Source organism: Emydura macquarii, unplaced genomic scaffold (genome assembly GCF_026122565.2).
Source record: "Emydura macquarii macquarii isolate MOO-44397 ecotype Brisbane River unplaced genomic scaffold, CSIRO-AGI_Emac_v2 contig_1119, whole genome shotgun sequence".
NCBI lineage: Eukaryota > Metazoa > Chordata > Testudines > Chelidae > Emydura > Emydura macquarii.
Window position 1 is genome coordinate 2289905 of NW_027131256.1, and position 14442 is coordinate 2304346.

The window sequence follows — 14442 nt, forward strand, 5'->3', positions numbered from 1 at the left end:
AAATGCGAATGTTGAGATGGATGAGTGGTGTAAGCAAGACAGACCATGTGAGGAATGTATATGTTAGAGATATGCTCAAAGTAACACCCATAAATGAAAAAAATGAGGGAGTGAAGGCTTAGATGGTTTGGCCACATAAAGCACAGTCCTGACAGCTATTTGGGTAAGAGTCCATCAGACCAAGATTGAAGGAAAAAGACAGAGAGGCCAACCCAATAAGAAGTGGTGGGATATCATAATAAAAGACATGTTAGCATGTGGTGTGATAGAGGATATGACATTGAACAGAGTACTTTGGGAAGACAGGATTCGTAGAGCAGACCTAATTTGATAGGGTTAACACAATGACAATTCTAACTGGGTTTTTCTTCCTGGTACCAGGACTTGAAGATGTATAATCACAAATTTTCAGGGTATAAATATTGCCTCCCTGCAAGAATACAATACCTGTAAACAATGGGCATGCAAGATAACTCTTTTGTTTAGGAGAGTCCCATATTCTCAGCAAATGTACCATCTGCAAGTCCTTCTCAAAAAGGTCTCCAAAAGCCAGAGAGGCACACTTGCAAGATGTTTCTGTTTGACCATTCCATAAGACCAGCATCAGATCCTCATGTTTCTGACCCCCTTGGATAACTTTCTTTTTCCAGGAGTGCTCCAGTCAGCTGCAGGGTTCCATTAACCATAGCTACAGCTTCTGTCTCTTGTAGGGTGGACAAAAAGGTCTTGGAGAAAAAGGAGCACTGCTTCTAGGAAAACCTCCACTAAATTCCCCACACCACTTCTGTTCTGAGGAAATTCCACGGCCTGATATGGCTACCATAGGAGCTCTGAGGGATCTCGGTATCAAGACTTCAGTATTGCATGAACATACTAAGTTGACTCATACTTTGGTACCAATTATTTCAGTCTTGCTACAGTGATTCTGCTATCATTGGTACTGGTGGTTTCCATGCTGATCACGCCAGTGCTGGCAGCAATTTCATAACTTCTTTGGTACCAAGTAAATTTGTGCCTTGCACGTTGATGCCCTCAACACCTTTATTCTCTGCTATGGCTTGGATGTTTGTGGTGCTGCACTGTTTGGTACTGATGAAATATACAGTAGCAGGAGACTTAAAGGTTTTGTAGGAGGCTAAATGTCTCCTCTTGCCTACAGCAGTGAACATCATATTGTGGATACTAGGTCTTTCAATATCTTCTGGGGTTTCGCCAGGTTTGATTGAACATAGACTTTTCATGGAGCTTAATACTCCAACTTCTTCAACCTTCCCCATCTTTAGATGTGGAGTGCACTTTCTCATCCTCATCTGAACCACAAAGGAGTTCCCCTAGACTCTAGATCAACTTATTGTGACTGTGATGATCAGAAAGAGTCTAGGGATTCATCCCAATCCACATGGCCTTTACCCTGCACAATATTCCAGCGTGGCCCTTTTGGAATCTCTGTGGTCCCTGTGGACCATAACATCATGCTTCTGTATAACCTTTGGGGGAAATCTTCCTTAGCTAGAGCACCTCAACCTGCACTTTCAGTGTGCGAGGCCTTTGGACTCCAAACAAAGGCAAACTGCATATATATGTATTGCGGCTCAGAGTAGTTCACAGGGCCTGCTCTTGTTCCTTCCATGTATTCAAAGGCAGTCAAATGCAAATCATAATGGATAATAGGATTGCCATGTTCTAGATAAACAGGCAGGGAGGGGCAAAAGCATCTTTGTTGTGTCAGGAGGAGTTCAACTGGAATTGATGTGTCCATTATCAGATATCCCTTACCGTGGTTCATCTCCGAGTCTGTAGACTATCTTGACAGACAGGCTAAGCAACATTTTTCATCCAAACATAGATGGGATGTCAAGGACTTGTTCATACACAGTATCTTCAGGGATTTTTTGAGGAAAAATGTTTTGTCTGAAAAATTTCACCTAGCACTAGTCCTATGACATTTGGATTCTGGGATAGAGAAGCAACTGAGTGGCAGTTGGGCCACTCCCATTCTTTATGCCCTTAGTGCGGAGCACAAGAACATAAGGGCACATGCTGAGCCCCAACAGAAGCTATTTACCAAAAAATACACTACCAGGAGAGGAATATACGTGTAGACAACACATTTCAAAGAACTCCATTGACTGTAGAGGTAAATAACTTCTCTTTCTGTGATCTAATGACAACATAGTTATGAAACCTCCAATTTCTAGTTGCTTCTTGTAGTGTCCAAAAAGGTGTTGCCATCCGATTGTTACTTAGTGGCCTATATGAAACGAATACGGTAGCTTGAGTCAAGTCTTCAGTGAACAAGTGTCAAATCATGAAACAATCATCACAATTGTCACTAACTGGCCCTTTTGCTAGCCATCTCATCAGAGAAGGTGAGCAACAAATGGGCCAACGAAGCTGAATACTCTCTCGCTTCTAGAGGTGAGGCTGAGCACACTGGGAGAGCAGGGTGGAGAAGCTTCCACTTCTACCTGTGCTTTACCTGTTCTGTGTACAAATAGAGGATGTCATATCTACAGAACTGCCAATCTGGCACCTTTCACAACCATTCATTTCACTAAAAATTGTTTTAAAGGTTTGGATAATTTTATTATCATACTAGAATAATAATTTTGCTTACAGTGTATTTGCTGAAATAAGGCTAATCAAACCTCATGCTTCTGGGTGCAAACTAAGTACTACAGGTTTGGGAAGTCATTAATTCTTCTCTTCCTTTACAGCATTACACAATTGGTAAAGTACAGTATAGGTATTTTTCTCCTTTCTCTAAAGAATCAGGTAGTAATCTCTTCTGGTGATGGGATTCTGGACTTTATGAATCAGTGGAAAGTCCTATGTTCTTATGATCTTCTGTAGGGTCGAGAATGTGATTGGATGCTTTATCATCGTTGAAGCAGGGCCCTATTCATAGTGATAAGGCAAAAGCTTGAAGGGATGTACATAGCTTTCTGGTGGGTGAGATAGTGTGTGTGCCCACAAAATGTGAATAACAAAGAGGAATAAAGTAAATAACAGAATAACAAATTCTGAAAATACCTTGAGCTCTAGAATGTTTCTTTTGTGTTCAATTTCCAGTGCATATAGAAAAGAATGACAAAGGTGGAGGAGACGGTCTGGCTGATCCTCTTGTAAACAAAGTAAGAAATTAGTTTCTTCACGTCAGAGATGATTAGCTTAGTGAATAGAATAAATTATGTTCTATCATGTGACTTGGAGGAACATTAAGGACTGTACAAAGTTAATTCCTCCTCCTGGTGAATCTCCCTGTGGGTGTTGATTTTATTATGTTTTGGGATAATACCATAAAGTCCAATAGCTTTAAAGTACTGTAAAATTAGCCTCTTGCAATTCTGCACTATCCAAGAAGGAGCATAGACGGTGCCTTCCCCTGGCAATGTTGTGCTACTTATTGAGTTCAAGAGATTAATTTTAGCATAAGATCTTAAGAGAGATTGCCAAACTGTAGTCGCACGAATAGGACTGTGTGGCTTGGCCTCTTCACAAACACCTGTCTGCCATATCGCCCTAGATAAGTAAAGCCATGTTACAGTGACTTCAGAAAACCTGTCTGTAAGTCTGTAATTGCTTACAGCATTCAGAGGCATATAACCTAACAAGAGAAATATTTAGATTATGCTGACCACAAAGAAGTCAAAGGCAAAAACTTTTTGGCAATTTTCTTACTAAAACATTGCCACATAGATTTACACATGTGCAGCTTTATGCAGTTAACTCTGATGCTGCACTGAGTACTGTCTAATCTATACACCTCACGTTCCTCACCGTAGTTAAGTCAATAGGATTACATTCAGCTTAAAACAACTGAATACTAAAATATTGATTTAGTTGTTCTTTTGATGTACTTTGAGGTTAAACCAGAGAGGTGTGGCCCAGAGACTGATTTAGCGGAAATACAAAAGACTCAGCAGCGGCATTTGACAGACTGGAGTTTTGCTGAACATTATGAGCCACGTCTTCTTCTTCAGGTATTTGAGCTGTGATTCTCATAGGCACAATAGGTGGTGCATAGAGGACTAACAACAGGATATGGAGCACTTTACTGATAGATTACTGATTCAGATTTGGCCCTGGTAAATGGTTACCAAAAGCCATTATTCTTCATCTGCTTTTTGGTGGCTTCTGTGAAATGAGTTTGTCATTTTAATCTATTTCTTAGTTTTGTTCGTGACTCAAAAAATGGAACTGCAATTGTCTTTTTGGTGTTGGAGCCCCAGACTGAACATGTGACAGAGCGGGACTTGCTTCTTATCCCTAGGGCTCGCTCTTCCATGGCAAGAATGAAGGACAATGGCTGAAAGGTTTAGGAAAGCTTCTCTGCATCCATTTTATGAAAAAACAGAAGACTTTAGTCCTCATGACTGTCAACTAGAACAAAGGGTCCAGTTCTACAAGTTCTCCATGTGCAATACTCCCCTGGATATCAATGAGAGAGTTCCAGGCACAGAAATAAAGTAATGACTGATATTTATCTTAAAGGAAAGAAAAAACAAAGATGAAAGATGAGTCAAGAGTGCAGTACGACAAATACATTGTTGTCTGTTCTTTCCTCACTGTACATTAGTACTGTGCCTGGTAGGAATATCCCAGAGTTCTATTACTCCAGGGGGGCATCAGGAGGCATTCTGCCAATGAACTCCATGGGGAATAGAGATGGAGCAGACCTTGTGCTCCGTTGAGTTACAGAGACTGCAATTTTGATTAACTTTTTGTACTCTTCCCACCACACTGACCACATGTGTAAAGTCCAGGTAGAATCTGATCCTAAATTACAGTACATGGGAAATTCCTACTAATGCAGTGGGCCTTAATATCTATACCACTGGTAGTAATTAATAGAGATGGTTATAAAATGTCCATGAAAACAATTTCAACACAAAATGGAAACAAAATCTGGAAAAAAACTTTTTCTTTTTCAGATCAGCTCTAGTAATTAAATTTCTTCATTAAAATTGGCATATACCATTTCATTTTCCATATGGAAAGCAATATAATCTATGACACATTTTTACATATCCATTTGCATATTGTTGTTAATTAGTTTTCTTTTGTAAATTGAATATTTGATTAACTAGAATTTATTCATAAAATAGATTAAACCCAATAATTCATGATATATTCAAATGAATTTCAGTTCCATTTCAGCTCCAGTATTCTGCAGAAATGATAGAATATAAAATGATATAAAATTAGATTCAGCCTAGAGCCAGTACATGCATTGGAAAAGGATGGGAAAGAGAATGGGATTGAAAAATCTGGAAACCAGTAAATCTGAAGGACACCTGGGGTGATAGCATAATAGTATGAATTTGTAATGTGATATAGCCATAAAAGAAGTAAATTTATTTTCTTTCTGCATATATGTAGGCAAGGGAATGATACTTCTTTCTGTACAGTTCCAGCATTCAAGTTGCATCCCCAAGAGGATGGAGGGCGGGGGCAGAGAAGATCAAGTTATGGCTCCTATGAACTTGCAAGTGGGGTTGGCTAGCTGCATGGGTGTAGCAAGTGGTACTTCTTAAATGCATGTAGTTATGGGAATACAGCTTCTACATTCCTGGGGATTCTAGAGAGATCTTCTGTCTGCTGGAGGCAAAATGCCTTTTGGTGCTTCTGGTGTAGGGAGACTCTGCACCATCCGTTGCTATGGGCCATCCCTACAACTCACAATCAAGCCCTCTTGTAGGAGTTGGGGAAGCAATTTGTCTGTATGGAGAATGAGTCTTAAGAATTGATTTCTATTCATTTTCAGGTTTTATACAATGCAACCCAACAATATAGGTGTATTGATTCCTATTACCACACCCAAGATAACTCTCTCCTTATAGTCCTTCACAATCCAATGAACCAACACCGTCAGTGCAAAGAGTCCTGGGATATTGCACTGCACTCTGATGTTGGATTCAGGTAATACATTTTTTTCAGATACTATCTTCAAACAGGCATTTTAGCTGAAAGCCTGGCATTGGAAAAGGACCTTCATATAACAAGCACTTTTGAAATATGATGCCATGAAAAAAATCAATGGGTTAATTGTAATACCTGGCAATAAACTGTTCAAGAAGATATTACTAGGTCATTGGGGGCGGAGTAGTAGCACTATATCTAAAATCCACTGAATCTACTGAAATAAAGTTTCTGAGTGAATAGGGCTACCCATAGAATGTTAATGATTACAAATCACAAGTCATAAGAATACAAATACCTTAATAGAGTTATATACTGGTCTCCACATCAGGAAAATTGGGAGCACTATGTTGAGGGAGATCAAAGAGCCAACTAAGTCTAATTAAACTGTAATAATCTGTTCCTTCAAGTATACAAGTGTCACAACAGGACAAGGTTTAGAGAATTAATTTCACAATACCTTAAACAATTTCTTCGTGGAACACCACATTATAGAAAACACAAACAAAGAGTCTATTTTGTACTTTGTCCTTATCGGTTTCCTCAACACCTGATTTTGGTACTGTGGTTTAGGGATAATCCAAACAACAGAGTAGTCAGTGAAAAATGTGAGATTCTCTGTGGCTTGATTTGCAAGGGTTTGTGGAGTTTTGTAAGGATAAGCATACTGTAAGGGGGACAGGAGGTACTCAGTGTTCATACAGAAAAAGAGTGAATTTTCTGTCCCCACACAACATGTATTTCTTTAAGGAAACAAGCAGAAAAAGAAGAAGAAGAAGAAGAAGAAGCTATTGAAATAAAATAAAACATGTCCATTTGTCCTGGTTTTTTTCAAGAAGAGTCTCTGTTTTTCATATATCTCAGGATCCTAGAAGCATCTTTTGGAATAGCTGAAATGTCCCAATTTTTCATTTCAGCAGTTACAATTTTTGTTTTTTTTATCATTACAAAATGTTTGTACAAGTTGTATTGTTATTTTATACCAAGTAAAACTTGCTATGTGTTAATCAGGAACAAATTGTCCAGTGGAATGAGTGTTGTTCAAACATTTCTGCTGCACAGATCCTACTATAGGTGTGTACACCACATGTGGATGAGTTCAGAATCTTTTAGCCAGCAGTGTCTGTTAAGGCTGCATATGCACCCTACACACTTCAGGCTCCCTCTCCTGAAACATAAAGGCTGTAGCAGCCCCAACCACTACTCATTTCTTTCTTGCCACTCGTGACAGCATGTTGGAGAGTTATAGTGTCCATCTGGTTCCCCATAGTCCATTACATTAGGTTTAGTAATGAGTCTGATCTTTTTTTGTTGTTGTAATTCTTCATAACTAATAAGTTTCATTCAAGCAAATTGATAACACATAAAAAAAAAGAGAGACTTTTGATTTGTTTTGAGTTTTCCCTTGGTACCTAGTCATAGATGTGATGGCTGAGATGGTAGTCTCCAGGCTTTAAAATCTATCCTGGCTGCAAGACAGCTATGCCTGCAAACAATGGACTGGTAAAATGCCTTTTTTGTCAAGTAGAATCACAGATCCCAAGCAAATATTCAATTTGAAAATCTTTCTCTAAGTGCATACAGAAAGCTTGTGATGCCATCAGACATTTTTTTTAATGGAAAGATCAGTGAAATGTGTCTGACTGTGAGTTCCCTCTTCAAAGCCAGTCTGCTACTGCTCCTTCAAAACCAGTTTCTGTCAGTGTTTCAGGTACCAGAGATACTCTGCCTGGAGCTAAGAGGTCTTCTGTCTCTAAGAGATCTTGTGCTTCTCAGAAACATACTGTACCTTCTCTTCAGGTCAGTCAGTGTATCCTGCAGCCAACGATTGGAAGGAGCAGAGATCATCAGATGGCACTTGGCACCAGTCACTGTCCCCTGTACAATCCAAGAAGGGATCTAATACTCATTATTCTTCTGATTTCTCCAAACCTGCTCCTTCAAAATCTGATTGTCCATAAATCTTCAGGGACTGTGGAATTCTGTTCTTCTGCTTCAATATCACATTATCAATTCTGTGTGACAGATGCCTCTACCTCAGTACTGAAGGCGCTGGTACCATCTGCCACAGGATCTTCAGTACAATGTCCTGATAGGAAGATTACATCTACTGAGACATCCATACTATACCATCTTCCTTTGTACCACTTCTTACTTCAACTCAGGCTACCTTTTCAATACCTGTAGATGTAATGGGCACTTCAGAACCAGAATATCCTCTCTTGGACATTTCTCCACTGTCTATGGTATCCAAATCCCTTCCAGTACCAGAACCAAAGGCATCAGTAATGAAAATCTCTCTGCAACCATCCTCTACTGTACAGGAATTTGAAGAAGAACCTCATACTGACAAAGAAGATCTTGTGAAGGAGCATGGGGATCAACCTATGCCTTTGGCTATTTCTTCTTCATCACCAGATAAAGCTGTGACACCATCTATTTCTTCCACAGTTGGTGACTTTAAGGCTTTTAGGACCTTATTAAAAGAATGGTGGATACTCTGGAGATATCTTTAGAGGTCATGCAGGAAAGTTCACACAAGTTATATGATATTCTATATCTGGTCTCTCAGGGTTTTGTGTCCATGTCTATAAATGAGGGTATCCTTGAGCCAGTCAAGGATTTGTGGCAAACCCTGCATCCATTTCTGCCACATCAAAAAGAGCAGATTGGAGATAACCAATTTCCTCCTACAGGATTTGAGTACTTTTTTACCAACCACATATCTCGATCTTTAGTTCATGAAAAATCTAAGCAGCCTTGTCCTTCTAAATCTATACCCAGGGATAAAGAGCCAAAAAAGCTGGACATTCTAGGGAGGAAAGTATAGTCTTCAGCTAGTCTGTAGATCTAGATTGCCAATTATCAGGCTAATATGACTTTCTCCAATGGGCTAAAATCCTATAACTTGGTGACAAACTTCATCAGGACACCAGAGACTAAGTGACAGGACTGGCTTTGGAGGGCCAGTTGGTGGTGAAAATTCCATAACAGGCCTTTTTGGAGGTTTCTGACATTGCGTTTAGATGAATGCCAGTGAGCAAAACATCATGACTACAGTCATCAGGCATTCCAGAAAAAATCCAGGCCACACCTGAGGACCTTCCTTTTGAGGGCTATGTTCTTTTTAACTCTCAAAGGCTTATGAGATGTTTTACTCTTTTAAAAGACTCAAGAGCAACACTTCAGCTTCTACCTATCCCATTCCAGAAGAGGAAGCAAAATAGAACTTAGTCCTTCTTGAGGGAAGGGCCTCCATCACCCTTGAATTCATGCCAACAAAGGGCTATTGAATTTTACAGGAAAGGACCATATTTCCAGAAGAAAAGAGGTCCTCCTTCATTTACTGTTACTGCATGTTCATCATCAGGCAAAGGTTGTAGGTTTGATGCTGCAGTCAAGACTTTTGGACCAATCTGCAGGGGTCTGTACCTCTTCTCCCCTCCATTTGGCAATCTCCTTTCTTTTTCTGCAGATTCCTGGATTGCAATTACTACCGACCATTGTGTCTTAGAACATCCAGCGAGGATAGTCAATATAATTGCAACCCATGCCAACTACGCACACCCTACCCTTTCCCTTTTCATGGATTCTTCTCATGGGAGTGATTCTTCTTCAGCAGGGTGTAATAAAGATGGTGCCTCCAGAGCTCTGCAACAAGGTGTTCTATTTCCACTGCTTCCTCATTCTGAAGAAGAAAGTGGGTTGGCATCCTATATTAGATCTCAGACATCTCAACAAGTTCATTTATCACTTCAAATTTGGCTCTTTCATCAATAATCCTTTCTCTATATCCCATGAAGTGGTTCACAACATGTGATTTGCAGGATGCTTACATGTGTCAATCTATTCAGCTCACAGGAAATATCTATGTTTCATGGTCAATGGCCTTCAGTACCAATTCAGAGTCCTACCATTCAGTCTCTTAACAGCTCCAAGGGTGTTTACCAAATGGCTCTCAATGGTAGCAGTTCAACTGAATTGATTTGGGGGCACACATCACAACAGGTCACCAGAGATATTCACATGGTTGTCCAGCTGTTTTCATTACTAGGCCTCAAGATCAGTTGAGACAAATCTATTCTCACCCTTACTAAATTGATAGAATGTATAGGGGCAAGATTGGACATGTTCCTTGAGAAGTTTTATATAATGAATGATCTTATTTCAAACCTGCCTTACATGACCCCACAGTCTGCAAGATTCTGCTTCCATCCTCAGGATGAGTTGTGTTGTTTAAATTTTCCACTTATCTTACAGCAATTTAGAGGGTCTGTTCCATCTTTTATGTGTCTGTATAAGTTTGATTAGAATTTGGTGCTTCAGATTTGCAGAATGTGGTTAAGTGAACATAAATTCTAAGGGCTGGTATAGGAAATCAATGGAATTACACTGGTTGTAAACTAGTGAGAGGGGGGAATCAAGATTCTGACTCCTCTTACTGATTCTTGTTACAGATGAATGACTCGATGATTTATGACTAGCTGGTTTTTATTTGGCAAATGATGCTTTTGCAGAAAAGAGAACTAAAATGTTAAACATAAAATGTAGTGAGCAAAGATCAATAAGGCAAAGGTAAAAATTCCCATACCAAAAAAAAAAATACCTTAGTAATCTCTACCCTACTCTTAAAGATTATGATAAAGTTTTCAAATAGCAGCTGAAGAACCAAGACTGTCTCTAGTGAAAGGTAGTATGAAAAAGATCTTGTTTGATCCAACACCATATTAATACAGTATTTTCATTGTTAATAGAAGGAATATGGTTCTTTTCAGAAATTATCTGGAACTGGTGGCCAACTCAATTGAAGACTGGGTCACAAAGGAAGAAACCAAATACCAGGAAGAAAAAATGGCTAAGGAACTGGAGGCCCTTAAACTAGCTAAAACCATGGCAGAGAGACCTCCTGAAGATACATCTTTTGCCTCGACTAGCAAAAAAGCTGGATCTCTTAAGAAAACAAAAAGTTGGTGTCTTTCCATTTTTATCCCAGAAAACTGATTCCCAACCCTCAAAAATGTGAGTTTTACTCAACTCACCATTCTGCAAGGGAACAACATACCTCCAAATAACCTTAACTTTGAGTTAACATAGAGTTTTGCCATTTAATTGTAATACACTGGTTTTTCACAGTTATTATTATTTAATATTTGTATCTGCCCTTCTAACCTTCCGGCCAGAGAAACAAGGATTTTATACAGGAACTCCATCCTGACACTTGCACAGAGCCAGCCTTATTTTATTTTATTTTATTTTATTTTATTTTATTTTATTTTATTTCGGCAACATATTTATTATTCCCCTCTCATTTCTCAAAGGCAGTTCATCAAGACCAGACAGTAAAGCAGAGGTCACACCAGAACTTCCAGAAAAAAATCCTTTTATCAGAGAAGGCTCCCTCAAGGTGAGACAAGAAAAACAAAAATCCAATAGTCCTTCCCCATTTGGGGGATTGGAATGTATGAGGGGGGCCTGGCCTGGCTGGCAGGGGGCATCAGAGTGTGTGACAGGGCCTTACCCTGGCAGGAAGATTAGAGCGTGGGAGGGGGCCTATCCTGGTTGGGGGGTGGGATAGACTCCACCACAAACACCTGCTCATGCTCTGAGCTGTGGAATCAGGTCTTTCCCGAATCCTCCTTCCAGAGCAGGGCCCCTTCACCTTTTGATCTCCCCCCACCAAAACAGAGGTATCCCCACAACACACACACTCCTGCTCATACTCCAAATGGCAGATCCCAATCTCAGCTCCCCACCAGCTAGTGCTGCGATGGCTCTTTTGAATCTGCCAGGGGCCGCTGTGGGGGTCCAGCCTGTGGCTCCTAATCACCACATGTTGTGCCCCTCTTTTCCTACTGAACAAATAAAAAGTGGCAGCCAGAGCTGAGCAAGGAGTGAGGTGAGCCCTAATCCCTGCCTCTGGCCAGGCTGTGCCAGATGGTTGGTGACATGTAGTGAGACACCCTGGCCCTATCCCATTGTCCCTCCTACTCTCCAGGATAGCCAGGCCATCTCCTCCCTGCCCTCCTCTGCGGGGGGACCAGCCAGCTAACATTCCCCACCCTGAGCAGCTGAGGCCTCAGCGGGGTGGTGGAAATGGGGATACCTACTTCTGCCTCCTTGCTCTTGGAAAAATCGTAGCAGTTCAGGGTGATGGGGAGACTTAGCATCCATGCATATCCTGTGAAATTTTTAAAAAACTTGCGATTTTCCACAGGGCCTTATTTACAATGCATTCATCACAATAGTCTTATGCCACATCTAGTCCTTCCCCTAAGGGATAATGCTGAAATATCCTCTACAGCATATAACTATTATTATTATTTATTTATTTATCAGTTGTCTAGTGCTTTGTATTTTTCAAATACAGATATTGGAGTACATATAGTCACAGATTCCAAGGCCAAAAGGGATCATTGTAGTCATCTAGTCTGATCTCCTGTATAACACAGGCCATAGAACTTACCCCAAAATAATTCATAGAGCATAGCTTTTAGAAAAACATAAAATCTTGATTTAAAAATAGTCAGTGATGGAGAATCCACTACAACCCTTGGTAAGTTGTTCCAATGGTTAATTACTCTCACTGTTAAATGTTGCCTATTTTGAGTCTGAATTGGTATAGCTTCAACTTTCAGCCATTGGATCATGTTATACCTTTCTCTACTAGGCTGAAAAGTCTATTGTTAAATATTTTTCCCCATGTAGATACCTATAGACTAATCAAGTCAACCCTTAACCTTCTCTTTGTTAAGCTAAATAGACTCAAAAAGCTCAATCTATCAGTATAAAGCATGTTTCTAACCCTTCAATTATTTTTGTGGCTCTTCTTTGGAGGAGTTTCTCTCCAGTTTATCAACATCCTTCTTGAATTATGAGCACCTGAACCGGACACAGTATTCCAGCAGTGGTCACACCAGTGTCAAACATAGAGACAAAATAACTTCTCTACTTCTACTCAAGATTCCCTGGTTTATGCATCTAAGGTTTCCATTAGCCCATTTGGCCACGGTATCACACTGAGAGCTCATATTCAGCTGATTATCCATCATGACTCCCAAATCTTTTTCAGAGTCACTGCTTCTCAAGATATGGCCTACATTCTTTGTTCTTAAATGTATACATTTACATTCAGCCAATTAAAATATATATTATTTGCTCGTGGTTTACCAAGTGATTCATGTTGGTCTGCATCGGTTACCTGTACTTTTCATTATCTACCACTCCCACAATTTTGTGCTATTAGCTGACTTTATCATTGATGATCTTATGTTTTCTTCCAGATCATAAATAACAATGTTAAATAGCATAAGGCCAAGGATTGATCCGTGCAGAACCGTACTCAAAACACACCTGTTGGTTGATGACTCCCAATTTACAGTTACATTTGGAGACGTATCAGTTAGCCATCTTTTAATCCATCTAATGTGTGCCATGTAAATTTTGTATCTTTCTAGTTTTTTCATCAAAATGAAATCAATCAATCAAATGCCTTACAGAAGTCTAAGTATATTACATCAACACTTTTACCTTTATCAACCAAACTTGAAATCTAATCAAAACAAGATATCAACCTGTGTTGATTTGCATTAAATGTATTATTCTCCTTTAATTCTTTGTTAATCAAGTCCGGTATAAACCACTCCATTATCTTGCCTGAGATCAATGTCAGACTGGCAGTCCTATTATTACCCTAGTCATCCTTTTAAAATATTGGCACAACATTGGCTTTCTTCCAGTCTTCTGGAACTTCCCTGATGTTCCAAGACTTATTGAAAATCAACATTAATGGTACAACAATCTCCTCAGAAAGATCTTTTAAATTCTTGGATGTAAGTTATCTGGACCTGCTGATTTAAAATTTTATCTTAATTTGGTAGCTGCTGTTTGACATCCTCCAGAGATCCTAGTGGAATGAAAATAGTGTAATCACATGATATGACTACATCACTGTTTTTTTCCCCTAATACAAAACAGAAATATTTATTGAACAGTTCTGCCTTTTTTGCATTATTGGTGATAATTTACCTATCTAGTAATGGACCAATACCATTTTTAGGATTTTTTTTTGTTCCTCAAGTACTTAACAAACTCCTTTATATAGTCCTTATCTCTGCAAGCCATGGATTTCTTATGTCTCTTTGCCTCCCTTCTCAATTTTCTACAATTCCTAGGTTCTGATTTATATTCATTACTATCAGCTTCCCCTTTTTTCCATTTGTTGTGTTATTTTTAATTTTTTTTACACCTGCCTTCGTTTCCCCTCTAAACCAGGTCAATATTTTTAACCAGTACATCCATCTTCCTCAATTGTGGGATTGTGGCTTTTTAGGCATCTAGTAAAGTGTTCTTAAACAGTTCCCATTTATCACTCACATTTTTCTGATTAAAATCTTCCTCCCAGCTGATTTGGCTCATAATTGTTTTCAGCTTTGTGAAATTGGCCATATTAAAGCACCAAGTATATATATTATTGGTCTGGACTTTATTTTGTTTGCACATTGTAAGTGTGATCAAGTCATG

General features: G+C 39.4%; 1 protein-coding gene across 1 annotated transcript in view; it reads left to right on the forward strand.

Annotated features, from left to right (window-relative positions):
* The window catches only part of SPAG17 (sperm associated antigen 17), a 156131-nt gene that overhangs the window by 79602 nt on the left and 62087 nt on the right, over positions 1-14442 (forward strand). Inside the window, exons 15-19 of the mRNA XM_067545964.1 lie at positions 3073-3134; positions 3867-3983; positions 5768-5922; positions 10698-10888; positions 11241-11326. Of these exons, the coding sequence (XP_067402065.1) occupies positions 3073-3134; positions 3867-3983; positions 5768-5922; positions 10698-10888; positions 11241-11326 (611 nt within the window). The remainder of the gene's footprint in view (positions 1-3072; positions 3135-3866; positions 3984-5767; positions 5923-10697; positions 10889-11240; positions 11327-14442) is intronic.